The sequence below is a fragment of the Manacus candei genome, unplaced genomic scaffold (genome assembly GCF_025592945.1).
Source record: "Manacus candei isolate 608988 ecotype Guabito, Panama unplaced genomic scaffold, ASM2559294v1 h1tg000051l, whole genome shotgun sequence".
NCBI classification, from domain to species: Eukaryota; Metazoa; Chordata; class Aves; order Passeriformes; family Pipridae; genus Manacus; species Manacus candei.
In genome coordinates, this window is record NW_026138099.1 from 3,902,301 (window position 1) to 3,929,519 (window position 27,219).

Below are 27,219 nucleotides of genomic sequence, written 5' to 3' on the forward strand. Positions count from 1 at the left end.
CAGGAGGGATGAGACATGGTAAGGCACTTTTTATTGCCCAGACATTCTGTACCTACACAAAACTATGCTCATTTTGTCCTCAGTGACTGCTTCAGTTATAGCATCAAAATTCGAATATCACTGTAGGGTGGGATGGGATTTCAACATTAGTGCTGTGGGGAAACTTTATTTATTGGCAGAAGGGAGTTTATAAACACATTAAGGCATTCTTCTTCATCTGATTTATGATGAGATATCCCAGACACTTAAGGGCAAAAGTAAACTAGGATGAACACACATCTTTCCTGCCAGTAGTGCCCATATTTCACAGGGGCATGAAAAAACTGACATTTCTAGATTAGAAGTGAAAAATTCTTTCCTCTATCTGAAAAAATCTAAAGTTCTCCTTTTATGTTGTGCTCCCAGTCTTCCTTGTCATTTGATAGTGTTGTTAGCATCATTGTAGTGATGATAATTTAAACATAAAAGAAAATTTTTTAATTTTGCATTTATTCTCTCCAGTAATCCTTCAAAATATTGCTCTGGGTTAAGGGATAAAGTTAGTGGGATTTGCAGACTAGCTTACTAGTACGACAGCAACAAACAGGTTAGGTTAGGTTGGGCTAGGTTAGGTTGGGCTAGGCTGGGCTGGATGAGGAGTGGAGCAAATGGAACGGAGACATTTGGGTTGAGAAGCTTCTTTCTCGGGAAGTGCAGTGTTGTTCCTGCTTAGTCTACATACAGTGACGTCGGCGGGTGGGGAAAGAGGAAAGAGGAGGGGTGATCTCCTAACAAACAGCTGTTGCAGCTGCAGAGAGGAAAAAGGAGAAAACTCAGGAGCAGCAGCAGAAATTCGACCCTTGCAACAGGTAATATCTCTTGAGCACAGGTGACCTATACTGCTCAAATGCAAAAAAGTAGGGGGGGGGAAACAGTGGGTGGGATGTGCCTGTGGGAGAAAAGTACATCAGCTATACTAGTTCTCAGCAGCTCTCTTCTTCCTGAGCTACAGAACTGGGAGCTTGTCACAGGGGTGGGAGGTGGAAGGAACAGAAGATTAGACCAATATGACTTATTATGACTTAAAAGGAAATGGTGTCAGCAGAGGGGCTTTTCTAGCAGATCTTTCCTGCTGAGATAAAAAAAGGAACATTGCTCTCTGGTTTCAGCCTGAGGGCTGGTTCCTCATGTGCAGTCAGGGCACATGGGAAGATGGCCAAGTGCAATGGCCCTGACAGCAGGGAAGTGCTCAGTGCATGCAGGCCCAAGTGGGACCCTGGGACCAAGGATCCTGGGATGCCCCCTGAGAAGGACCTGAGTGTGGCCTTCATCCTGGCACTCTGCAAGGCACATGTAGCTGGGGCAAAGGGATGCCCTGAGCTGAGAGCCTCTGCTGTGCTGTCACCTTAGCTCATTGGGAAACATGGTCCTGACCACCCTTCAGACACTGAGGGCACCTACCTGCATGCTTGCCTTGGATCATAGTTGTCACAAAGCCATACTGGAGACCTTCATGATAAAAAAATAAAATGTAACAGTTACACTTATATGATATTTCTGCCTGAGGAAATACATCAGGCTTTGCAAGCAAAAATGGTAAAATCTCTGCTAGTGAATAGAAGGGAAGGGAGGCTATTTGGGAGCATGCTGCTGTGTGTGCTAACTCTGATATTTCTAATATTTCGTCTAGTTTTCTAGGTTTTGAGCCCAGAGAGAAAGCATATAAAATTTTCCACTAAGCAAAGCTGATACTAAGTATGATAGCTGCATTCCCAGCATTTCAATGTATTTGGCATAAAATCAGCCACAGTAAGGAGAAACTGACAACTAAAACAACAGATAGTAAGTCTGGCCTTCTGTCTCCTGCAAGACCCATGTTTGTTTGTTTCTCCTGTCATCAATGCAAGCAGAGTACTGAAACATGTACTGATCCCCCAATGCCTTCAAAGGAAAGCAACTTGAAAGTCTTAAAGCACATCACACTACAAGGGAGAAATGCAGCAGCAAATCAGGCACTAGTGAGGCAAAGTGAGGTTTGGAAGATTAGCCAGCAAGACCAAACAGCTACCTTGTGGATTGCTAGTCAGTGTTTTGTCTCCAGTGGTGCTCTAGAAGCAGGTTCTTTGAGGTAAATGTGGAATGATGGCTGCTGTGAACGGAGGGAAACAGGGAATCTAACTAAAGCCCATTTCTTCTGCTAGTGACTTTCACAATTCAGCAGATGGCTGAATTTTGTGTTGTGATACAAAACTATTGGGACAGTGAAATAAGTTATTCTCAGCCTGCTTCTGTTTCTTTAGATAAAGAGATCAGCCTCTGGATGAGAAAGACCTTAGAGAGCAGTTACATTTCAGCTTCTTTTTATTACACTAAAATTACCTTTTATTGTCTGCAGATTCCTTCACCTCTGTCAAAGGCTTCTGTTCGCTCTCATGTACCTTTTGTGCAGTGATCAACAAATGGATGAAACATTTTCAGACCAGGCTGTTCCTTTACACAGTAGAGAATATCAGCAAGTGAGGGAGCTGTGCTGCTCGCAGCACTGGGGCCAGGATCTGTCTGCCAGGTAACACTACCATGCTGCCTGCCAGCACATCACTGCACTGGGAATATGTAGCACGCCTCAAACGCCAACAGTGTGTACACATTTCAGCAGTCACCAGTACGTTTTAAAGATGACGAGTTCTAATATGCAACAGCTGCCACATTGCAAAAACACTAATGTGAGGCTGCACTTACAAACGTCCTCTTGGTTATTCCCTGTTTAGTCAAGATCAAGTAGTTTAAGAATTATAAAAACAACCTTTTTCTAGCCAGCCAATGGAGAAAGAGTCTGGAAAATACGACCAAATCACTGAAAGACAAATTCTGAGGATGACAGACAGATGTAGCAAACCAAAATTCAGATGAGAGAAACCATATGCTCAGCTTGCATCCAATGCAAAGCCAAATATCAGACCAAAGACAGTGGTGGAGCTGCTGGCTGGAAAGCCTCAAGGTTTTTATGATTGTTCCTTTAACTTCCATACCCATTACAGTAATTCCTATCCATCCAGTAATAAGATTGTTTCTTAAATCAGAACAATGTTCCTAATTTTCCGTCTCTTTGTAATGTACAGTTTCCCATCCTTTTTTCTTACCACAAGATAGAAAAAAGTGTCACTCAGTAATTAAAGACATGGGTCAATATTTATAGATCTCACCAGACTTTAGTACAATTCAGTTGTATCATACTTTTCCCAAAAGGAGGGTATATGGAATACATTCCTTTGTTAGATGTCTTATTTTTGTAGTATCCATGGGCACTGATGTCTCCTAGGAGAGATTTTTTTCCCACAAATTTTTTTGTGCTTATAGAAGTGATGAGATGAATAGCAGCCATCCTGCATAACTAGAAGAGAGGAAGACAGGTATTTTCTAAGATCTCCCTGGGACTTTCTTAAAATAAAAATTTAGAACATCAGTTTATATAGATCAATTTGTATAAGTCAGTATTGTTTTTTATGGTCTTGATCCAGTGCTGGGAATGAAGTATAGGCATTTATCAAATTTAGATATTTCTAGACAGAGACATTTCCTACATTTGTTATTGTACAGATATAACTGAAATAAAGTTTGATGGCAGAGACTGCACAAACACACAGGATCAAGGGGCAACTTAAAGAGAGTACTACTTATTGGGGTAGGAAATCAATAGGTCAAACACAGGAGACACAGGAGATAAATTCTAGTACAAAATTAACAAATAAATTTCCCAAGAAGGTAGATAGTCTTTTTTATAGCTGGAGGACAGGCAAGCCTCTCTTTTCAGAATATGTCAGAAGAAAATACATTTATGGGAAATTAAGGACCTCCAGAGCTAACAGAGTTGATTGCTAGTTGACTCCTCACTTGCTGCTTCTCAGAGAGGGTCCCTGTGGCGTGATCCCCCTTTGCCAGGAGGAAAGGACCATGAGGTTTCTTCTCTGGATTCCAGTGGCAAAAAGCAGTTTATTCAAAATCCCGCGGGCTTTTAAAGTCTCTGGGGGAGGGTGTAGAAAGGGGAACGTGATTGGGCAAGGGTTTGGGGGAAAGGGAGTGGCTTGAGGGCTCTGCTAGCCAGTGGGGGATACAGGAGGACCAAAGTCCCATAACAAACCAGGGATTGGGGAGAGACAGATGAGACAACCAATAATGCTTGTGCAGGGACGGGGACTGGTTCGGGGAGGGGAGAGAACATGGTGCTGTACAGGGAAACCGTGTAGGTAAAGGGAATTACAGAATTCGGGGCAGAACCATACAATAAAAACGCAAGTAATCAGTGCCTTTCCACTCTGCTCGATCCCAGAGAGCTGCCACCATGAGGGACCCGTTCCTATAGGCATTCTTTCCATGACTCATAATCTCTGTATTCTCCCACAATTCCTCCATTTTTATTTATTAATGAAACATAAACTTGGGTAGCACTGTGCATCACAAGACCCTGGAAACATTTAGCTATGCACAGGAGAATTCAAAGAAGGATTGCTAGCACAAACAGGCCTAAAGGAAAAATAATAAGAATTTTTTCAGGGGCAGTGAGAGTCCCTTCAGGGAAAGCCAATCAAACATATCGTCCCAACTAACCTCATCTGATTTTAGGATTTGTTGAATAAGGAGTGGATGGATTGGGAACGGTCAGAAAAATTTAGACAGCACAGCTGCTCAAATTCATCGCAACCATGTCCATTAACCAGCAACCGAAAATCAATGGCTGCTCTATTCTGTAAAGTGGCTTTCTTAATTTGTTGGGAATCCAGTAACAGGTCTTCTAGTGCTGCACTAGTTGCATTTGCCTCCTTGGCTAACCAACATCCTATTTTTGTAAGCAGGTCTAGGGCATGTGTTGTGCCAATGGCTGGAATTATTATGCTGCCATCCTTGCTATGTGACCAGAAGTGAAGGTTGGAGTCACAATCTTCAGTGAATTGTTGCAAATTTTAAGATTTCAAAAGGGGATGTTGCTGAGCTGGAGGGTGAGGGGCTTGTTGAGGGGCTATGTTTGTGATGATTGGTCCTTCAATGAATGGTTTTCCACTCTCTTTAAGTCGCCGGAATGCAAGTGAGTCCAGCTTTTCAGGGTGGACGGTGATATCACGTTTTGTGATTGTTTTGGGAGGGTTAATAGCTAGGGAATGGATTACCTTTGTGGGATTATAAAGTGATAATTGACCAAAGGTGCAAGGTCCCCTGACCACCTCTTTAGGGATTGATTTCCATACCTGAAGTCCACAGATAAGGAACACCCCCTTGGGGAGGGCAATGGACAGTGGGGGGGATTCAATTTTTTCCTTGCACCAGAACTCAAAGCTAGAATAGGCTCCATCAGATGTTACATTAAGCTGATGTTTACTTCTTTCCTCTGTTTTTATATTAAAATAGAAACAGTGGGCTGAGGGGAGGGGTATCTAAAATTTGTAATTCTTCAGGATAACTGTTGAAATATTGAGGATCTGTTTTGGCCTTTGGGGGTTGGGGGAAGCAGGACACACTTTGGTTTTTATTTTTGTCAGGATCATTGCACAAAAAGGAGTATTGATTTCGGAATCCTGTCCATTTTTGAGAGGACCAGGGGATCGCAACCAAACATGCTTTTAATGGGTTAGAGGAATCTGAGACTGAGAGGCACAAGGAATCGACATTTAAAGACTTAGCTAAAGAAGACCACATTTCCAGGGTTAGTGGCAACTCAATCTGGAAGAGGAGGAGCTGTGGGAGAAGACTGATCTGATGTGATGACAGGATGGATTAGGATGATGATGATGACGGAGATCACGGTGGTATCTAGTCGCTGTTGTAAAATTTCACCAGGTGAGATGGAACCCACTTGGGACTGGAACCTGTGGAAACACAAGCATGCCCCCTCCCCTGGGTGATAAGGGGAACAGGGCCGACTCATTCACCTGTTATAACATCTTTATAAGTAACCCTGGCATCAGTACAGACTTGGTTTCAGTGCGCATTACAGTGTCTTTCTATGGGTGAGGTGCCCTGGTCTAACCTATTTAAGAAGTTAATAACACATAAGGCCTTATTTAATTTTTCTTGTGGTGTGAGTCCAATTGTGGTGTTTTATTGTTTGGTTAACATATTTTTGAGTGTCTGATGGGTGTGTTCTACCACGGCTTGACCAGTGGGAGAGTGGGGGATCCCTGTAACGTGAAATTCCCCACATGTTGAAAAACTCTTTTAACGATTGAGAGGTGTTATTGGTTTTAATAGTTTTGGGGATGCCAAGGATTGATATTGCAGACATGAAGTGTTTTTTGACATCATGTGCCTTTTCTCCTGATGTGCTGTTGCTGCAATGGCACCAGAACATGTGTCAATAGATACATGGATGTATTTTAACTTTCCAGATGGTGAATAATGTGTTATGTCCGACTGCCAGATGTCAAGTGGATTAATTCCACGGGGGTTTACTCCCTCAGATGGTAGAGAAGTGAGTCTTTGGCAATCTGGGCACGCAGAAATAATTGCTCTAGCTTGAGACAGTGTGAGTTGGAATGTTTTTGTGAGGGATTTTGTATTCTGGTGAAAAAAGCTGTGGGACAGCTTTGCTTTTTCAAAATTATTTGGAACCACTGCAGTTTGTGCCAGGTGCCTTGTGTCAGCTATTTGATCTGTGACATGATTTTCTGCTGCGATGGGCCCTGGGAGAGAAGTGTGAGAATGAATGTGGATTATGTGGAATTTGTGTTTGCGATGACTAATTTCATAGAGTAATGATTTGAACATGTGAGCTAATTGTAATTGGGAGAGATCCTTTATGTAAGAATTTTCAATTTGCCGGACTACCCCAATGACATAGGCCAAATTGAAAACAATGTTCAAAGGCTGTGGAAACAGTTGAAATGCGCGTATTACTGCAGAGAGCTCCGCTATCTGAGAGGAACCTCTTACCTTGTGCATGTCAAATACCCACTTCCCTGCTTTTTGCTAGGTGACTACTGCGTTAGATGTCTTGCCAGAACCATCTGTGAAAACAGTTCTAGCACTTGTTAGTGGGACAGGTGAATAATTATTTGTTAGCTCTGGCTGGGTAAGGGCTAGTAGCTGTAAAAAGGGGATAGATGGGAGGTGCACTGAAAATTGACCCTTAAAATCAGCAATGGCTAACTGAAAGTCAGTACTATGAATTAACAACTGAGTTAGTTGAACAGTAGACAGAGGAACATAGATGACATCTGGGTCCCTTCCCAAGAGCTCCCAAAGCTGCAGTCTGCTTTTGTGGCACACCTTGGAGAGCATCTCAGGATATGTAGTAACAGATTTAGAAAACTGAAAACTTAGAAAAACCCATTCCCATAACAGAAAGTCCTTGCGTTTTACATCTAATTGTCCTAATACAGCATAGGGTTGTTTGATGCCTTTGAAAATTACTAACACAACAGGTAAGCCACACACTTTTCACTTAGTCTGACATGAACTCAGCCTTTGATTTATCTCCTGCAACACCTCCAGGACTTCCAGTGTTAAGCGTCGAGGGGATGTCAAGTCTGCCTCCACTTTCAGGAGTTGAAATAGTGGTTTCAGGACATCTGTTGTTATACCTAAGAGAGGCCTAACCCAATTAATTAAACCTAGTGAAGATTGTAAGTCATTCAAGGTGTGGATGTTGGTGGGTAAAGCTACAGTCTGAGGTTGAATAGTGGTGTTAATAATTTGAAATCCAAGGTACTTCCATGTAACTGTCACTTGTTCTTTTCCTGGTGCAATCTCAAGGCCATGTTTCAATAGTGCAGCTTTCACAGACAAATGTACTTGCATGAGCTGTCCCTCGGACTCCACTGCCAGGAGGATGTCGTCCATATAGTGGTACAGAATGGTATTTGGAAACTGTCGACAGATTGGTGATAAGACGTCTGCAACAACTCTTTGGCACACTGTTTCTCATCCCTTGAGGAAGGACTGTCCAGTGATAACATCGAGATGGTTCTGCTGCGCTGATGGAAGGCACTGTAAACGCAAACCTACAAGAGTCTTTAGGGTTTAAGGCAATGTTAAAGAAGCAGTCTTTGATATCTATAATAACAATAGGCCATTCTGCAGGTATCACTGTTGGTGATGGGAGTCTGGGCTGGAGAGCTCCCAAGGGCTCTATGATTTTATTGAGTTCTCTTAAGTCCTGTAATAATCTCCATTTTCCATTTGACTTTTGTATAGCAAAGATGGGGAAATTCCGGGGACTATCATTTGGTACAAGGTGTCCTTTTTCTAATTGTTCATCTACTAGGAGGTTGACTTGTCACAATTTCTCTCCCTTTAGAGGCCATTGGGATACCCAGTGTGGCTCATCCAAGAGCCATGTGAGGGCGGGAGACGGCAGCTGACCAGTGGCCTTTAGGCTAAATTTGATGTGGTTAAATGGATTCCCCATTGCACTATAATATCTCTCCCCCAGAGGGTCATTGGAATATTAAGGACATAAGGGCTTGTGGAGGCTGTTTTACCTTCTAGTCCTTCAATCAGTAAAGTGCAAATACTCTGGAGTGGTGCCTGGGCTCCTCCTACCCCTTTGATGTCAATGCAGGGCTGTGTCATGTTCCATTCTTTTGGCCAGTCGCCTTCAGCAAAGACTGTGACATCTGCTCCTGTGTCTATGAGACCTTTAACTCGAACACATGGGTTAGTATTGGGAAAGAATACAGCACAGGTTAGCATTGGGTGATCAAGTCAAATTGATTGTGGCCATTGGACCAAAGGCATAGAGTCCAAAGTGTTTCCTCCCACATCAGTGGGGGTTAGGTTGGCAATAAGTGTATTTGTCTCCAGCTCCATGGGTAGAAACAGAGCTTTGACAGTCACTTCTACTACTTTCAGGTTGTCTACAGTTATCAATTGTGGGACAACTGTTAACCCTGTATCAGTGGATGTAGCAGTCCCTGTTAGAATGTATTTTCCAGCAGGTACTGGTAGGTTAGTTGTTGGCTTCAGGAGAGCTGTCTGGTAGTTGTCATTGTTTATTGTGAATTGGTGGGGAGATGCCAGCTCCACCCTAGGGATACCTGCTCTGGTTCTCCATCTGGGATCGAGGGGAGCAGCTGGGTGTGGTTGGCTTGTGGGGTATTTTTTGTCATAGCACTGCCTCTCGCACTCGACTCCCCGTTTCCCGGAATTGAAGCTAGTTTTTGCACAGCTTTCGGTGAGAGTGACCTGCCCTCTCTGTCAAAGAGTGATCTACAGTCACTTGCCCAGTGCAATCCCTTTTTGCATCGGGGACACAAGCTGGGAGGTACTGTAGGTGCTCTTGTTTTCAGCTGAGGGCAATCTTTTTTAAAATGTCCAGGTTGTTTGCAATGGTGACAGGTAGGTTCCTTCTGCACTGCCAGGACTTCGGCTAGGAGAGATTTGTTGTAATTTCCGGATCTTACTTTGTAGTATGCCTTAACCATGTCCATTGGAGTGGGATCTTTAAGAGTCCTTAATATTTATTGGCAATCATCATTAGATTGCTCTATAGCCAATCTTAGAAATAGTGCATCTTGAGCTTTTTGGTGTTTAATTTGTTTTGCAATAGCTTTCTTTAACCTTTCTGCAAAGTCTATAAATGGCTCTGTTGGTCTTTGTTGTACCTGGGTGTATGAGGGTGTTGGCTCCGCTGCCTCAGCGACAGCTTGAATCGCTTGAAAAGCCAGATTCTTTGAAGTGTCCAATTCATTCATAGGAATTCTGGCTTGAGCCTGATTGGAAATATAAGGCCTCATCCCATAGAGCCTATTAAAGGACTCCAGGACTGGGGTACCTGTGTTGGTGAAGGCTCACTCTGCATGTTGCCGAATGCAACCTTGCCATTCATCTAAGAAAAGTGTTGCCTGTATGTTAGTGAAAAATGCATTTACCAATTTTTTTATATCATTTAGTGTAAAAGTGTATGCAGTGAAAATTGAACTTAATACCCCTATTACATAAGGTGACCTCAGTCCATAATCTGTAATAGCTTTTTTTGTGTCCTTAAGAACTAGAGATGGATAGGTTCCCAAACGGGACTATTGTTGGGGTGGTAAAATACAGGGAATGCTTTAACCAAATTTAAATCATCAGCTGCCAATGCTTGTTCTTTGATGTAAGACCATTGGCTTCTCTGGCATTGGCTCTGGAGAGACTGGGACCATAGCCGCAGATATGTTGGCAGGTACCTGCTCCCAGGAAAGTGAAACTAGATGGGGTATGGGGGGGGGTAGTGCACCTTGTGGAGGACTACCACCATCTACTGGTGTGGAGGAATAAAGTGCCTCCACAGAGTGGTGCTACGGAAGGGGCGACAGCACCGTCTAGCAGGATAGTGGGATGAGCGGCGCTGCCATGAAGGGGGGGGGTTTGGTAGGTGTTGCATGTGTGTGCTGGGGGGGAGGGATGGGGGGGGAGGAGGAGAGATGGGGGGACAGGGGGGATGGGGGGGTGGAGAAGGTGGGGGGAAGAGGGGGAGAGCGAGGCAGCTATGAGGTCATGGCTAGTTTGGGTCGGGGGGGCATGGGGGGGTGGCGGTGGGGGGGAGTGGAGGGAGAGTGGGGGGGGGGAGGAGCTGTGGCCATATTGGGTGAGGGGAGAGGGGGGCAGTGCAGCCATGAGGCCATTTTGGGTCTGGGGGGTGAGTTGAGCGCCTCATGATGTGTGTGGGATGGCGATACAGAGGAAACATTTTCCCATCCCAAATTGGTGCCAGACACAACAGTCACGCCCCAATTGGGACCCCTCACTGCTCCCTCCTCCCAAACCACTGATTTTACAACCTCATTTTTCTGTAGCATGCTTAAGATTAACTGCCACGCAATAGCTGCCCAAGACGCTAAAGAGTCGTTTGTTTGTATAGTTCTCCATAATTTATGTCCCAAGGTGTCCCACTCATGGTAGGTTATGGTACTGGGCAGTGCATAGTTGGTCTTGGAAATCCATTTAATCAGCGCTTTTAGGGAGTCTTTGTCTATGGGGTGTCCATGAAAATAAATGAAGCTTTATAAGCGTTTGCAGCTATTGCGCTCTTCCTTTGAAGGCAGCGCTCACATGAGTATTATAAAATAGAGTTTCAAATCTATACAACTGCTGGCCTACCTAATCCGGTGGGTTGATATCCAATGCTGAGTTGTAGAGTCTGTTTGGGCGGGAAGCCAAGACCACTTTGTCGCCTGAGCCCAGGACGTGCAGAAAAACTTCTACACGGTAGAAGTTTCACTGAGTTCTTTCTGACAGTGGGCGCCAATTAACAGAGTTGATTGCTAGTTGACTCCTCACTTGCTACTTCTCAGAGAGGGTCCCTGTGGCGCGATCCCCCTTTGCCAGGAGGAAAGGACCACGAGGTTTCTTCTCTGGATTCCAGTGGCAAAAAGCAGTTTATTCAAAATCCCGTGGGCTTTTAAAGTCTCTGGGGGAGGGTGTAGAAAGGGGAACGTGATTGGGCAAGGGTTTGGGGGAAAGGGAGTGGCTTGAGGGCTCTGCTAGCCAGTGGGGGATACAGGAGGACCAAAGTCCCATAACAAACCAGGGATTGGGGAGAGACAGATGAGACAACCAATAATGCTTGTGCAGGGACGGGGACTGGTTCGGGGAGGGGAGAGAACATGGTGCTGTACAGGGAAACCGTGTAGGTAAAGGGAATTACAGAATTCGGGGAAGAACCGCACAATAAAAACACAAGTAAGTCTTTCCACTCTGCTCGATCCCAGAGAGCTGCTGCCATGAGGGACCCATTCCTCTGGGCATTCTTTCCATGACTCATAATCTCTTGTAGTAGTTTGAATCTTGTTTTCCCCCAGAGGCTAAGAAAAGTGGTAGACCCCAAGGGGTGGAAACCCCTGGAAGTTTTGGAGTTCTGCCCAATGGGCGCTCCTGCAGAAATGTAAACATATCACAATCTCACCGGAAGAGATGAGTTGTAGTTTGGTTGTGGAGGAGAGGTGGCCATGTTGTGAGCCACGAGGAAGGGGCTCTGAGCCCCTTGGGGCCTCTGGGGCCCCCCAGCCCCTGGCTGGGGGGGACTGCAAAGACCTGGAACAGTGCTAGGCTGGACTAAGTGTCTGTAGTTAAACTGGGAGATGTTTTCTCCATGGGCGCAGAGCAGCAGCCGGCACTGACCAGAGAAACGGTGGCAGAGAACCAGGACAGATAAGAGCTGAACCAGAGAAGCAACAGCAAACGGCATGCAGCACACAGAGAGAACTCCTGGAAGGAGATAGAGAGCCAAGAGAGAGCCAACAGCAGCAGATGAGAGCAGAACTAGCTCTACAGACAGAGTTTGGGGTAAGAACTGATACCAGACCCCCCAGAACTCCCTTGAGACCTCCTGGAAGGAGGAAGATGATGGACTCTTACTTGAAAGAGCCTTGGAGTGCTATAGCACTTGCAGAGAGGAGTTGAGAAGCTCAAGGCGTCCTGAAGCTGGACTGGGACAGCCAAAGGAATGTGGAGGAGGGCTTCGCTTCCCCCTTCCCCCTCCCCCCCCACTGCCTGGAGACAGAGCACAGAGCTCTGCAAAGGGGAATTTGAATCCCCTGAGGAAGGGACTTTCATGAAGATGCCCCTGCATTTCGTGATATACCTGTGGTGATGCAAGTCTTGTCCCTGCTGGCAGTCCACAGGTGAGGCCTTCGCTTGGACCGAAGGAGAACCAAGGGGCTTGGAGACCCCCTTGGGTGTATTGAAAAAGGATCCAGCTACAACAATCCAGTTACTGCTGCATGGAAGACAGAAGAGGAGCTGCTGCCCTAAATGTGGAAGGGATCTGTCCTTCTTTCCCTCCTGGACTTTTATTTGGAGGGGAGAAGAGATCTGATCCATTGTAAACACTTATGTCATGGTAGAGATAGTTGTGATCGTGTGTATAATGTATTATAATATTTATTTGTACAGTCATTGTAATATATTCCCTTTCCCCCACTTTGAGTCTGGCGTGTTTTGTCTGGAAAAACCCATCTCACATTAGATTGAGATGGGGGAGGGGGCTAGGACTAGGGAATTGGATTTTGGGGCTATCTTAAACCATGACATCTCTGTATTCTCCCACACAGAGCCTTTGAAGTTTTGCAAAAAGTCAGATTATCCATAAAAATTAGGTTGGAATAGCTCCAAAAGTGCTTCTGTTCCAACAGAAGATTAATTTTATGAAATGCAACTTGAATCCAGCAGTCAGTGGAGTATCTTTGTTTAGTTACTTTTTCCTCTGGAGGCACAAATTTCAGTTTATGGCCACAGCTCACCCTCAGGATTGGTGGAAACTCAGAAATTTTTTCTGGGCATATCCTAGGTATCTCTCCCAAAGAGAGCCTTTGATCCATTAAGGCAGAGTTCTGTTTTATGACCACTGAGAGACAGTTTTCAATGATTTTTTTACATTTCACAGAATCACAGAATGGTTTGGGTTGGAAGTAACATTAAAAATCATCTAGTTCCAGCCTCCCTGCCATGGTCAGGGACACTTTCTACTAGACCAGGTTGCTCAGAGCCCCATCCAACCTGCTCTTGAATACTTCCAGGGATAGGGCAGCCACAACTTCTCTGGGCAACCTGGTGCCTCACCACCCTCACAGTAAAGAATTTCTCCCTAATATCTAATCTAAACCTACTTTATTTATATTTGAAACCATTCCCCCTTGTCCTGTCATTACATATGCTTGTAAATAGTCTCTCTCCACCTTTATTGTAGGCTCCCTTCAGATACTGGAAGCCATCTCTTCTCCAGGCTGAACAATCTCAATTCTATTAATGTTTCCTCATATGAGAAGTGCTCCAGCCCTCTAATAATCTTGGTGACCCTCCTCTGGACTCCAACAGGTCGATGTCCTTCCTGTGCTGGGGATCCCAGAGCTGGATGCAGCACTCCAGGTGGGGTCTCACCAGACCAGAGCAGAGGGGCAGAATCACTTCCCTCAACCTGCTTGCCATGCTGCTTTTGATGAGGCCCAGGATACAATTGGCTTTCTGGGCTGCAAGTGCACATTGCTGAATCATGTCCAGCCTCTTATCCAGCAGCACCCCCAAGTCCTTCTCAGCAGAGCTCTTCTCAATTTCAGCTCTTTTTCTTTGATTTACTAACATGTCCAAAGAGGGTGCAATTTCTTACAATGTTGTTCTCATATGGTTTATTATTTTCACTTCCACAGCTTTACCATGAACATGTACCTGTTTGTGTATGACTTAATGCAATTCTGTGGACATTCATGGATATTTACAAATATGATCATCAGGTTCATGACATTTGGAAAAGGTAGGATTCCTTCTCTATTTTCCTTAAGCATTTTAAGACACATTGACAGACACAGAGAAATATCAAATGAGAGATTAAGTTAAGATTCTGAGTATGTGACTATAATTCAATTAGGAAAATACTCCATTAAAAAGACTGAACAAATTCCTGGTACCTATGTTCTGTCCCTGTTACATAAGGAATGAAGCTCATTTTGCTAATGGGCTTTATATTCAGCAGCATGCTAGTAACATTTGACTTAGACATAGACCTAAATGTGACTAGGTCCAGTTATTATGGCAAACTTTAATCTTACTGAAGCCACCAGGAGAGAAGATGTTAGTGGTTATTGCACATGACTCTCTATCTCCAAAAACATTACAATGTATTTCTCTCTCTATTGCCTGGAGTTAAGACACAAAAATAGAAAACTAGTGAAGATTTATAATGGTGGACAGTTGCAGGCATATAAAATGCCTCCTTTCTGATCTACTTGTTTTAGGCAGTGCCATGCGTACGGATACAGGCAGGAACTCAACATCTCGTCATGTTTAGACATTCCTCATGCATTTGCTCAACATTTCCTCCTATTTAGAAATATCCTAAAGCGGTATGTCTAACATATCTCTAATGGATCTGTGCTGGATCCAACACATCCAGCACAGTGTTTGCCCATGAATTAAATATAGGGAATTTAATTACTATCTCAGCTCCCTGCCTCTGTATCAGAGCCACACACGGAACGGACTGCCTCTTCCACTCTCTGAAGCTTGGCTTCTGCTACCCAAAAGTTTGGTACTGTGTGAACTTTACTTCTCTACATCTCCAGTGGTGATAGGGCAAGAGCTAACCCAGCAGTTGCTCCAGACCTTTACTGTATAACTATCCTCTACTTTTCCTCTTCACTTTGTCTGTAGATTCGTTGGCCGACACATTTTACTCCATAGGACTTGTAATGCGTGTTTGCCAATTGTTATCTATACTGGAGATCCTGCACATCCTCACTGGCATTGACAAAAGCCGTCTCCTCCCCAGGTTTTTGCAGGTAAGACCATTTCTCAAAACTCTCTTCATGACCTGCACATGTCAGCCATGGCCGCCCCTGGGGACAAGCCCAGGCTGAAGTACCCTGAATGTTCCACCTGCACCCTTCCTCAGGGAGCCTAGTTTGCTGATAGTTTGCTAACTGCAGGAATTGAGTCCTCAGAACTGGGTTGCTTGGGAAAGGATTTCCCACTGAGGGACAAGGCCAAGTCACACCATGAAAGAAAATGAGTCCTGTGTGATGGATGTGCTGGGGGAAGGCAAGACAGGGCACAGTTGCAAAGCTCGTGCAAAAGGGATGTCTCTCAGGGCATTTGTAGCTTGAGTTGGAGGAGGGCAGGACAACATGTCTTTGTCACCAAAACAGAAGAAAATAAAATGTGACAGTCTGGCCAGGGAGTAAAGGCAGATGGGACTGGTACCTCAGTAAGGAGATAGAAAAGATATAAAAAAAGATTGGTGGTTTTGTGGACAAAACAGCAGTTCTTCATCCTATGCAAACAGGATTTGATTTACTGAACCAAAACCAATGTACTACTGTGATAAAACCATTAATTTTAAACTTTAAATATTTAGTAGTACTTTTCTCACTTTCTTTTGTTGTTGTTTTTTTTAAACATTCACTGAATTGAAGAGCTGTGTAAGGGTTTCAGCTATCAAGTATGATACTGCAATCACAGTCATTAAAAAATGGAAGTGAATGTGCTGTCTGCTCCTGCCCAAACCTCAGCTAGCCAAATTTGCTCTGTTTCATTTACTTGATTCAAAAAGCCATTTCCACAGGCTGCCTTGTGGAAATTTATGCCCTTCTACAGAACTTGCTGTATTCTGTGAGAGATCAGTGCTGGGAGAGGAAGGAAATTCCAATTTGATTTTAAAGAAGGAAAGAAAACTGAAACCATTGTAATTATGCTTTGTGATATGTTAGCACATATTTTCTTTTTATGAATGTGAAAACATAGGACTTGGGGATTTGCTGGTTTATTTTTTTCTAAGCAAGAGAGCAGCAAAAGAGAATCCCATATTTTCATTCATGCAAAGACAGATGATCCATATAGGAACTGATCCATTGCTGAGCAGTAGCATGTGCTTTTTATCTGTGTGTGTATATGTGTGTATACACACACGTGTGTATATTTATATATGTACATGACTCCATGTATATATGTATACAGATACGGTGTGTATAGGGGCACAATATCAACAGACATTTACTGGAATCTCCTCTTCTTCCAGTAGCTTGTCACTTGCAGAGAAGGTCCCCAGTCTCTGATTAACCCCTGCAGCTACCTTTGATTTCTGCATACTACATAAAGGTATGAGCTGCGAAAGAGCACTCTTGAAAGAGAATAAAGTCTTGAAAGAGACTTGAAAGAGAATAAAGTCTTGAAAGAGAATAAAGGCAAGCAGGCAGGCAACCCCCTGATTTATGCAGAAAAAGGGGTAGGATGCCACTGCCTGTCCTCAAGGGGACATTACAATTGCTCTGAGTAGCCAGGTCTGTGTCCTGCCCGCGGACATGCTCCAGAGTAAGGCCACATGTTGTTTCCAGTTTCAGTGTCTGGTGGCTGCTTTGTGCATCCCATTGTTGGCCAGATGAGACTGCAGTCTGGCAGGAACAGAAGACCCACAGGGGGTGCAGCTTTGTATCATGTTCAGTTTCCTGCTCTTGCAGGTGCTTAACACAGTTTACTGTCTGATTACCAAGTTCCATCATGTGCAAATAGTAAAGCTGAGTGCCTCCATCACTCCCCTTCCCAAACCTCTGATGAAGGAAATCTGCCTCTCAGGTTTCTGCTTGTGCCCTAATGAGAGAAGGAAATCCACAGCCTCTTCCACTTCCAGATCATGATGCTGAATTGTGGGTCTCACTAGCCAGTGCACAATCTTTTGAAACTGGGGATGGTGACTTCCTACTGCTTGTCCTTTCTCTCACTGATATGGTATCAGATTCTGATCATTTGACCCATGCTGTTTTCCAATGCATTTCCACCGAGCCGCTTCTTGAAAAGCAAGTGACCATTTGGAAAATCTTCCAGCTCTGACATCTAAAAACATGTCCATCTTTTCATTATCAGGAAAAAGCCTTGGTCTCTAGGACAATTTCCTGTGGCAACTCCCTGAAATAGCTCTTTATTAACAACATTGCAGAACTCTCTCTCCACATCTCAGTCTGATGTTAGGGTCAGTAGCAAAATGCCCACATCAACAATGCTGCACCCTTTACCACCCTTCATCTGACAATTTTATCTCAGGCCTATTTTATCTGTTCTCTCCAGCACACAATTCCATTCAGTGCTCACACTGCTTTTACCTTTGTTTTATTTTCCCTCTTGTGATGGTTGTCCTGCCATGTTTCTCCTACCTCTGTTCTATCTGGTTTCAGATCCTGAATCAGTACTTCCAGTTCCCCCATGTTTTTGTCAGGTTCCTCAGCATCACAGTACAAACACAGGACATATTACCTCTCACTTTCTGTTTCTTGGCCTATATATACAGAAGTCTGTCAACATCTGACCTTCTTGGAAATCAATTCCTCAGTTAGGGACCTATGGGATCAGCAACACAAGATGACAGTCAGGAGAGCGTTAGAGGCAGCAAAACCATTTTTAGCTGTTGTGGCCCCTCAGTGCTTTCCAAGATGAGGAACCAGATCCCCAGGGGATAGACATGCTTTCTTTCTGTATGAAAAATTGCTCTCACATAATTTGGCTGAATAGTGAAGTGAAGGCTGCTTTATGCAACAGATGTGGATTGCAAAAAAAAAAAAAGTTTGTCCCAAAATGATCCATACAGGAACCCATAAACATTATGGAGCAAAACTACCACACAAATTGGCTGAGGCAAAGTTCTTATTTCGTTTAAGGTAGGAGTAAGGGGAAAAGGGGACACCAGTGAAGAATAACTGTGCTTATAAAAATAACCTTGGTAATCCATTTTCATTTCACAACTTTGCACTGACTTGACACCTCAACCTCTGAAATCATTAAACCTAAGGTATCTTATGGAAGACATGGCAGTGGGTAAAAAAACAAACAATGAAGCCATACTGATTCATACTAACTGATTAGATGCATGTTTTCTCCTTCAACACTTTCAAATAGAGTGTAAATCAGAGTGAATTGGTTAATGTTCTCGGCGAGCCTGACAAGCAAATTCTTGGCAGTACTAATATATTTACTTTGCAGGGCAGGGCATGGATACTGTTAGGAAACTTTTCCAGGAAAACTGCAAAAAGACAAACTTGTTTTTAATTTCTTGAGCTTTGGTACCACAAAAGTCTTTATTTTAAGCTGGGGACACTGCCCGTTTAATCCACTTTTATCTCTTCATTTGTAAAGGCATACCTTGTGGGTTGAATAAAGTTCAACCACTAGAAAAATCTTATGACATAAATACTGTGGCAATCATTCATGTAAGTGACAAGCTTAAATCCACCTCCCCCAGTCAAGAATAAGATGGAAAGAAAGACAGGAATTCTGCTTTTCCTCCCTCTTTCTGCAAATCTTACATGACAGAGATGCCTTGAGATACAGATCTCTAAGTTATGGCAAACAGAGCTGGGAGTGTGAGATCAGTACTTTCCGGCACACTACCCCTCCAAGAAGTGCCCTCTGTATCCCACTGCCTCCCACACAGCCTACAAGCAAGGAAGCTCATCTCTGCTGGCCCTCCAGGCACCCGTGTGCAGTGGGAGTAGTCCTTGCTTCCACGACCTCAGCCAGTTCAGCCACAGGTTTCCTTGGCTACAAACCCAAATCATGCCAGTTGGCAAGCAAACCTCCACACTTACCATGGCAGATCTGTGATGCTGCAGCCAGCAGTCTCCAGTTGCCTGTGCTGAAGGCCAATGGGATCTTGAACAAAAGCAGGCCAAGAAACAAAACATTCACTGCTGAATTTGCATAAAGGAAACTGGATCCACCCGTGGCCTCCTATTTTGCCAAAATGGCACAGAAATAACAGCTACAGAAGGTGCTACATGAATTCAAAATCCTCTTTTCTTTTCAGATCACTGAGAGAATAATTGTTTTATTTGTCGTGATCAACAGTCAGGAAGAAGTTCAAGGGAAATATGTCGTGTGTGTTTTATTTTTCCTTTGGAATTTATTAGATGTGGTCAGGTAAGGAGTCAACATCAAAACCATGAGGGGAAAATGGGTTATTCTTGCCACCAGAACCCCACCCTTACTGTGCAGCAGGCTCATTGAATTGTTTCAAAATTGGCAAAGCATATTATCCATTTTAAGTAAAGCTTGAACCTTGTAAGTTACTTACTGTTTTTTATAAAAATCCACATGGTTGAGAGGCAGAGTGACTTAAAAATATAAGACAGAGTAATGCAGTAACATAATGCATTATCATTTGTAGTTCAAAAGCTTTGCCTTTTTTAACAAAAATTTAAAACGAAATCACAACTACCTTCCAAGGAACACCAATTTCCGAAAGTGATTTACCATCCTGTTGCTTTATTTTTTTGTTTTTATCCACTTTGATCCAAGATTGACAGCACAGTATAGCACGAGCAGAACTTCTTGCTAAAATGAAAAGACTTTTCTTAGGTTAATTGCACCTGTGCTTTTCAAAGAGCCAAGAGGTCCCGTAGCAGAGATGAGCATTTTGGTGTAGTAGGGCATATATCACACCATAAGGACAACAAACATACTTCTCAAGTGTAACATATATTGCTTAGGGGACTGACTGAAAAAAAAAGATTTAGGCAGCAAAGGAAATGCATGTTATAAAAGAGATCTAAAAAAGGAAAGTGTCAGAACTGATAGAGATTTTAAGTCAGCTGCAGAGTATTTGTACTACATGTGTTAATAGACTACTACTTGTATTATTTTTATTATTGCTCCATCCCATTTATTTTTGAAGCTTGTAAAGCTAAAATAGTAGAACTTAATCTGAAATGAAAGGGTTCTGTGCAGCTGGAGAGATGCCAAAAATATAAACAGAATTGGCTGTAAAGTCCTGTCAGTGCACAGTAATTCAATCAATGCATCATTAATTTTCTACCATTGCTAAAGAACATGCTCCAGCATCACAGCAGTAATGGCAGTTGCTTAGTAAGCAAAATACTGTAGTCCATAGCAGCAAATGACCAACTCAAATAACATATTACAACTCATGTAGGTTTAGAATTATTGCCTGATTTATTTTATAGCATCTGTGTCACGCCTAGTATCTCAAAGAAACATCTGTGTCTAAAAGTGCAAAGGGATCTATCCCATCCAACTACTCTTGAAATATTACAAGTTCTTCCACATAGTCCTTCAGGGACATAAATATCCCTGAAGGACTACTTACTATGCATTATGACTAATGGTGGCCATGAGCAAATTCTGCAAGGTTTTCTATACCTGATCTTTTCTGCTTATAGCATGAACAGTCCATGGAGTTTGTATAGAAAGGGAGTAGCTGTGTCCTTTTCCTGGTTTGTATCAGGTTGAGATTCAGCTTTAAAAGCAACAATAATAAAAAATAGAGACAATCCCGAGGTTTCAGAGATCAAACTTGAGAGAAAATGGTACAGTTACAGCCTATCAAACTCTTCTACAGTCCAGGTATGATGCAAAATGAATCAATTAATAAGAAGGGAATATAGAAAGTTTGTTTAATGTTGGTTTCATCTATCAGAAAATCTTGGGTAACAGATTTTCATATCTCTAGCAAGACCACAGGGCAAAAAGCCTTTCAGCTGACCAAAAAAGCGATCAGACCTGTTTCTCAGTGTTTGGAAAGCTGCTGTACCACTTTAAGATCAAACCAGAATTAGCTCATCTTTGGAGACTGAAGTCCTAAGCATTCTCGTCTCCCAGTAACAGCCACAGTAAGAATAAAATGATGAAATACATTGGAGCACAACTGTTTGGTTTTTTGCTCCTACTACCCCTTCTGAGGTCTAGCATAGGAGCAGATGTACTACAGAAGGTTAAGTTCCTGCAATTACCTTCCTGTTTAGCCTTCTCTAGCAATGATTTAGCTAGCTCAGCAGTCATAAATTAGCATTTTCTTAGTCCCAAGTGATAGGCATATTCTACCTGCACCTACCCAGATGCAATATCCCCATCTGAAATTCATTTTCTAATGGATCAGTATGAAGTCATGATGTTTCTGATGGAGCTGTCTGTCTGGAGGGCTCTATTGCTGTCTGCCTGCTCTGGGGTAGCACCACAGACCCACCTCTCCAAAACAATGAACCATCTACTTTTAGGCTATGGAGCCTTAAAAAAGCCTTTGCTCACTCTGAAATTTACTGAGATAGGCAGCTCCAAGCTCTTCTGCAATTCCTTTGGATTTTTCAATAACATCTCTTTATTCTAAAAGACATCATCATGCCCTCTGAGCTCATCTGCTTTCCTCTTGCTGCAGATACACTTACAACATGTTGGCAAGGATGGGAATATACTATCTACCATTGACATGGCTCAACTTCTCACTGTGCATCCCACTTTATCCCCTTTCAGTTCTGGCTAAAGGTAAGGAAGTGGGAAAGGTACCAACAACTTGCTTCCTCAATATTCTTCAATAAAATGTGATCACTTTAACTGCCATTTGCGTTTAAGGTAGTTCTTCTTGTGTAGCCAAAGTTGTCATAAATGTTTATGTATCTTCATATTAACCTGTATGTCACCTCTCTTTCTCTTTTCTGTTCTTTTTTCTTTAATAGCAGCTCTCTGACATTTGGAGTTTGTGTGTCTGGTGGGGTTTTTGTTTGGTTTTGGATTGTTTTTTAACAATATAGGAAAATGTTCATTTTTCTGAGTAAAGCAGAAAAATACTCTCTTAAAAGACAAACGGATTCCCCCATTCCAGACTGAGCACATTAGACAGCAAGTTCCAAAGCTGCCTTCTCCCCCACTGAGGTTGACCTTACTGGTTTAGGCCATACTTAGCAGATCATCATACTTACTTCAAGAAAAGTGCCCACTGAGAGCACATTGAAAGCACTGTAACTACAGGATTGACACTGAATAGGAAGTACTTGCTAATTCTAGTACTAAGAGCAATTAGCGTCTCAGACCTACAAAATTGAACTCAAGGAGAAGATGTTCATATGTGTATTAATATATATGAATGTGAATATATATGTATATTAATGCATAGGTATATACAATACAGCTGTTTGTACTTTAAAAGTAATTAACTGTTACACAAAGCTTTTTGACGATCTTCCACCTCCTTTTGACTAAGGATTTACCATGTTTTACAGCATTTGCAATTTGTGTATCACTGCCTTATTTTGAATATTTTGGCACATACTCCATCAAGCTACCATTTCCATTCGCCTTCTCAATCTACTTCCCCTATGTTCTGAAAATGTACCTGCTAGTGCTCTTTACAGGTAAGTATCTCATCTTTCAGAAAGCTGGGTCCCAAGGCAACTGGGATGTCTATGGCAACAAAAAATCAAGTCAGTATTGTGCCTTTCACAAACTCTAACTGTCTCTGCCACATCTTCTGCAGACCACTGCAGGGAAGTGCATCACCACCTGTTTTGATTTCCAGTGTCTTTCAAATACAAGTTTGAATTTGTAAGATACACTATGTGTATGAGGCATAAAAATACAAACCAATAAAAATTGTTTCAGTGGTCCTGGCCTTACAGCTACTTAGAGAAGCTTTCTTTTTTTGTTTTGTTTTGTTGTGTTGTTTGTTTTTTTTTTTAAATCAATTTCCATTTGATCATACTCTTGTTCTGTGCAACTATTGCTCATTCATTTGTGCTAGCTGGGACGAGAAGTTATATCTAAATTAACACTTTTACTGCTTGATTATTCAAAAGGATGAAAAAATTAGCCCACTCCAAAATCTGCATGTAAATAGACTCCTTCTCCTCCTCATCAAAATACTTTTGAAAAATTTGGACATTACAGACAAGTCTTTGTTCTGTCATTGACTTTAACATGAATTTGAAGGATCTCAACTTTATGATGCAGTGTTCTGTTCCTAAGTATGTGGAAGGAACCATGCAAGGTTGCCAGATGAAGGCTCCTACTGCTCCTTCTAAATTTATTCAAGACAGTTTTGGACTCTGCTCCCTTGTTCTTACACCATTTTGTGTTTTGATTCAGGTATGTGCTTTATCATCCAGAACCTCTTCTCCGAGAGAAAGGCACACCTAGGGACAGGCAACATCAAAAACAAAAGAAGCTAAGTCGATATTTTGTTTCGAAATACAAAATATACTCCTAGTGGACTGCTGCATATCATAAGTTAAAAAGAAATTAGACGAAGATTTTTTCAATGCAACGCTCCTCTTTGCATGTACATCATCTGGCTGTGTAGAATTTTCAGAAAGGCAGGTCTCTTGAATGCACCTCAAAAATGGAGCAACTTCGAAAAACTTTTGAAAGTTTTAACTAAAAATTACTGGAGTTTTTGATATTAATATATTTTTTCTAACATATATTAGAGAATTCTGAACAAACTGAAGAGTGCCTCCACTCACAGTCACACCAACAAACCTTATTTCGGTATTAATTCTTACCTCATTGGTAACAAATACTCTGTAATGACAATTACCATTTAATCTGTAAGATTACTTTATATTAGGCCAACATGTATGTGCCTGATATATAAAAGTTAAAAAGGCTGGAACTGGATCTCTCAAGGAGAAGCCAGAACCTTTGCAACCTATGAGACTCACATGCTGATTAGCCCAGGCACTCACATTCTGGCCCATTCTTCACTTAACAAAAGAAGATTCCAGTACATGCAGCTAAACTAGAAAGGCAAGTGATCGGGTACTCAACTACTATATATTCAAGGGGATATTTAAGGATCAGAAATAAATACTTATGATCATGTATCTGCCATGACTTGCCTCTCTCCCCTCAATGATTTTCTCCCATGCTGAACAGCAGACAGATGCGTGCAAAAGAAGTGGGATACAGTCAGGCCAAATACATGTTGCTCTTTAAAGGGAACTGAATGACTACCAAAAACCATGTGCAAAAATTTAGACATTTTACTCAATTGCATTGCTCTTCATACTTCTGCAGGACTATCTGTGAGAATGCAACTAGATCATTGGCTCTTCAGAGGTTGGAAATTAAGAATACAACAGCAACACAGTGGATTGTACAGGCAAAAGTAGCCAAATAACTCATTTTGGCTGGCAGGGGCTTTTCTGATGTTTTATTTGTATTGATTATCACCTGCATTTCAATTCAAATAGGTGGGGCAGAAAAGTGAGGCTAACTTTTTGAGCTTGACTGAAAACTGTGGGGAGGGAGGCAAGATAATAGTAGGAGAGACTATAATAGGAAAATAAACACTATCACAATATGAAGAGGCTTTTGCCTGTAAGACTTTTTAAACCACGTAGCCTAAGAAGTTCTATAAGGAAATAGAGAAGCTAAACTAATGTGTTATGAAAGGTCACCTACTATAATTTTTATATATTTAATACCTGTGGCAGGCAATGCCTGCAGACTATTGTGACCACTCTATTTGCAAACCATAAGCAACAAGATCATGCATGCAATAGTATAGGGTCAACTCTGGATTCTTTTTTTTCAAAAGCACTGGAAACAGATAGGAATTTGGAACTTACTAGACAAACACAAGTACTTCCACTTTGGCCTTCTGTCTAATCCAAACTGATTCCAGTGTGAACAACATGAAGAAACATCTAGAACAATTGAATAAGATGACAGTTTTGAAGAGGATAGCCAGAATAAATCCATATGAAACCACTATATAACTTTGAAACATGGACGTTATCCCCCTTGGAAATTCAATCTAATATGTTTGTTATCAAACTACCTGGAGTTAACATACCCTGTAGGAGGAAACATCACATATGATATTGTATTGGGTCTATGTGGCAAGGCTTTGGTACTGTAGAAGCTGCAGGAATGGCCTCCATGAGAAGCCATGGGCCTCCCCCATGTCAGAAACAGCTGGCTCTAGCCAGTTCCAAAATTGAGCCACTGCAGGACACTGCTGAGCCAAACAGCAAAAATGGTGGCATCTCTGTCAACATGTACATAAGAAAAGGTAAAAAAATGTTATGCAGCAGCTGTGAGAAAGAAGAGTAAGAAAAATGTGAGAGAAACAGCTCTGCAGACACCAAGGTCAATAGAGAAGGAGAGGAGGAGCTGCTCCAGCCACTGCAGCAGATTCCCCTGCAGGCCATGGAGATCATGGTGGACCAGGCTGTCCCTCTGCAGCCCATGCTGAAACACGCTATACAGGAGATATCCGCACTGCAGCCTGGGGAGGACCCCATGCTAGAGCAGGTGACTGTACCCTGAAGGAAGCTGCAGCCCATGGAGGGCCCACACAAGAACAAGTTCCTGGCAGGTGCTGTGGCCCATTAGGGACCCAGGCTGAAGCAGCCTTTTCCCAATGGATTGTACCCAATGCTAGAGCAGTGCTTGAAGAATTGCAGCTTGTGAGAAGGAACCATCAAGGTCTGTATCTAGCATGGGAGGGACCCCATGCTAGAGCAGGGGAACAGCGTGAAGAGAAACAAGCAGCAGAGATGAAGGTTTATGAACCAAGTGCAACTCCCATTCCCTACCCACCTTGCACTGCTTGGGGAGGGAGGAGGTAGAAGATTCAGGAATGAAAGAGTAGAGCTGACCCTAGGCAGAATGGAGGGGTAGGGAGAAGGCAATTTTAGTTTTGTCTTTCTTAGCATCCTACTCTATTTTTAACTGGCAATAAATTAGTCTTCCACAAGTTGAAACTGGTTTTCTGATAGTGAATGGTAAATGATCTCCCTATCTTGACCCACGAACTTTCTCCCTGTCCTGTTAAGTTGTTGGAGTGAGAATGGACATCTGGCAGCCAGTCGAGGTCAAACCTACCGCAGATTAAACCATGTTTATTGTTTTATGTTAAAAAACTGTTATATCACTGAGTCTTGCAGCAGTCTAAAAGGCTAGAATAGGAAAAGGATTCTTTGAAATTCACTATGGGGAGGACTCCTGTAGGCATAGGTATGCTTTTGGAAGAATTCTTAAGGGGAAACTAGAACTTGCTGTTCCACTTAGGAAGCTTTTCTCCCTATCCCTTCTGCATTTCAGAGAAAGCTGCAGGGAGAGCTGTGAGTAAGCTCTCTCTGGAATGCAGGAGAGATTAATTTCACAGACATGTACAGGGCCTCCTTGGGCCAGAGATGGTGGGGGAGGAGAAAGAGAGGATAAAAAAAGCCCTGGAAGAGCAGGGGAGCCTTTTCTCTGAGGCCCAGTGCTGTCCTGCAGCACTGTGAGGTTTTTGTAAGTTTTTAGCACCCTTGTCTTTGAAATAAACCTTTCTGCATCCTTTCCACTGCCTTGGCATTTTTGGGTGAAGTATCTGCATACCTTACAACCCCCAAACTGCAAGAAAAAGGCATGAACCTAATGTCAGAAGACTTTCCCACCTCCTTCTGGTACAGAGGTAACTTGGGGCAGGCAACTGGGAGATCCAGGCAGTCAGACTTCCACGTGCGACGACAGCAGGCCACTGTACCTTCAGCTTCAATGCCTCACCTGAGTTTCTGGGAAATCTCTGGATTGGGCAGGCAAAAAGATGTTTAAGACAATGGCTTTTATGACAAAGAGTTGTACTTCAATGATTGTAACCTGTTAGAGAGGGAAGGGATCCACTTGTCTAAAAATGGTCAGTCTTTAAGAACCACCCTTTAGAAGCACAGGAGCAGGCTGTGCCAAAAGTCAAGCAAGAAGGGCAGAAGAGCAGCTTGGCTGAACAGAGGACATTACTAACTAGCTCCCTAAAGCACTTAAGATTTCCTCTCCTGAAATCCAGGGTAGCACTTCTGATGACCTTTTTTTCTCATTTACACCAAAAAATTTAAACTGAACCATTTCATGGTCACTGTGGCCAAAAGAGACACCTACCATCCCATCTCCCATGAGTCCTCTATTCACAAACAAGTCGGGGGGGCATCTTTCCTAGCTAGCTCACTGAATACTTGTGAGAAGAAATTATCTTCAGCATAATTCTGGAACTTCTCAGTCTTGCTTGTCACGGTTATGTGT

The 27,219-nt window shown here is 42.8% G+C and overlaps 1 protein-coding gene across 5 annotated transcripts; it reads left to right on the top strand.

The window, feature by feature from the left end:
* The first annotated feature begins 622 nt into the window (after positions 1-622).
* HACD4 (3-hydroxyacyl-CoA dehydratase 4) lies at positions 623-26,834 on the top strand. Of its 5 annotated transcripts, XM_051801505.1 has the most exons (7): positions 11,422-12,572; positions 14,094-14,197; positions 15,094-15,221; positions 19,232-19,344; positions 21,596-21,702; positions 22,437-22,568; positions 23,299-26,834. In XM_051801505.1, exons 1-7 carry the CDS (start codon positions 12,541-12,543, stop codon positions 23,379-23,381), a joined length of 699 nt encoding a protein of 232 aa, XP_051657465.1. In that variant the 5' UTR covers positions 11,422-12,540; the 3' UTR covers positions 23,382-26,834. The 5 variants fall into 5 exon arrangements, with proteins under 5 accessions (XP_051657466.1, XP_051657468.1, XP_051657467.1 ...); XM_051801506.1 differs by lacking the exon at positions 11,422-12,572 and adding an exon at positions 623-848 and having other exon boundaries at positions 22,437-26,834; XM_051801508.1 differs by lacking the exon at positions 11,422-12,572 and adding an exon at positions 2,514-2,545 and having other exon boundaries at positions 22,437-26,834.
* The last annotated feature ends 385 nt before the right edge of the window (positions 26,835-27,219 follow it).

Coding starts and splice junctions, on each gene's coding strand:
- HACD4 (XM_051801504.1), top strand. CDS start 12,541: ATGCAAGTCTTGTCCCTGCTGGCAGTCCACAG. Junction 14,198..15,093: donor GTTCATGACATTTGGAAAAG/GTAGGATTCCTT, acceptor CTTTGTCTGTAG/ATTCGTTGGCCGACACATTT. Junction 15,222..19,231: donor TCCTCCCCAGGTTTTTGCAG/GTAAGACCATTT, acceptor TTTTCTTTTCAG/ATCACTGAGAGAATAATTGT.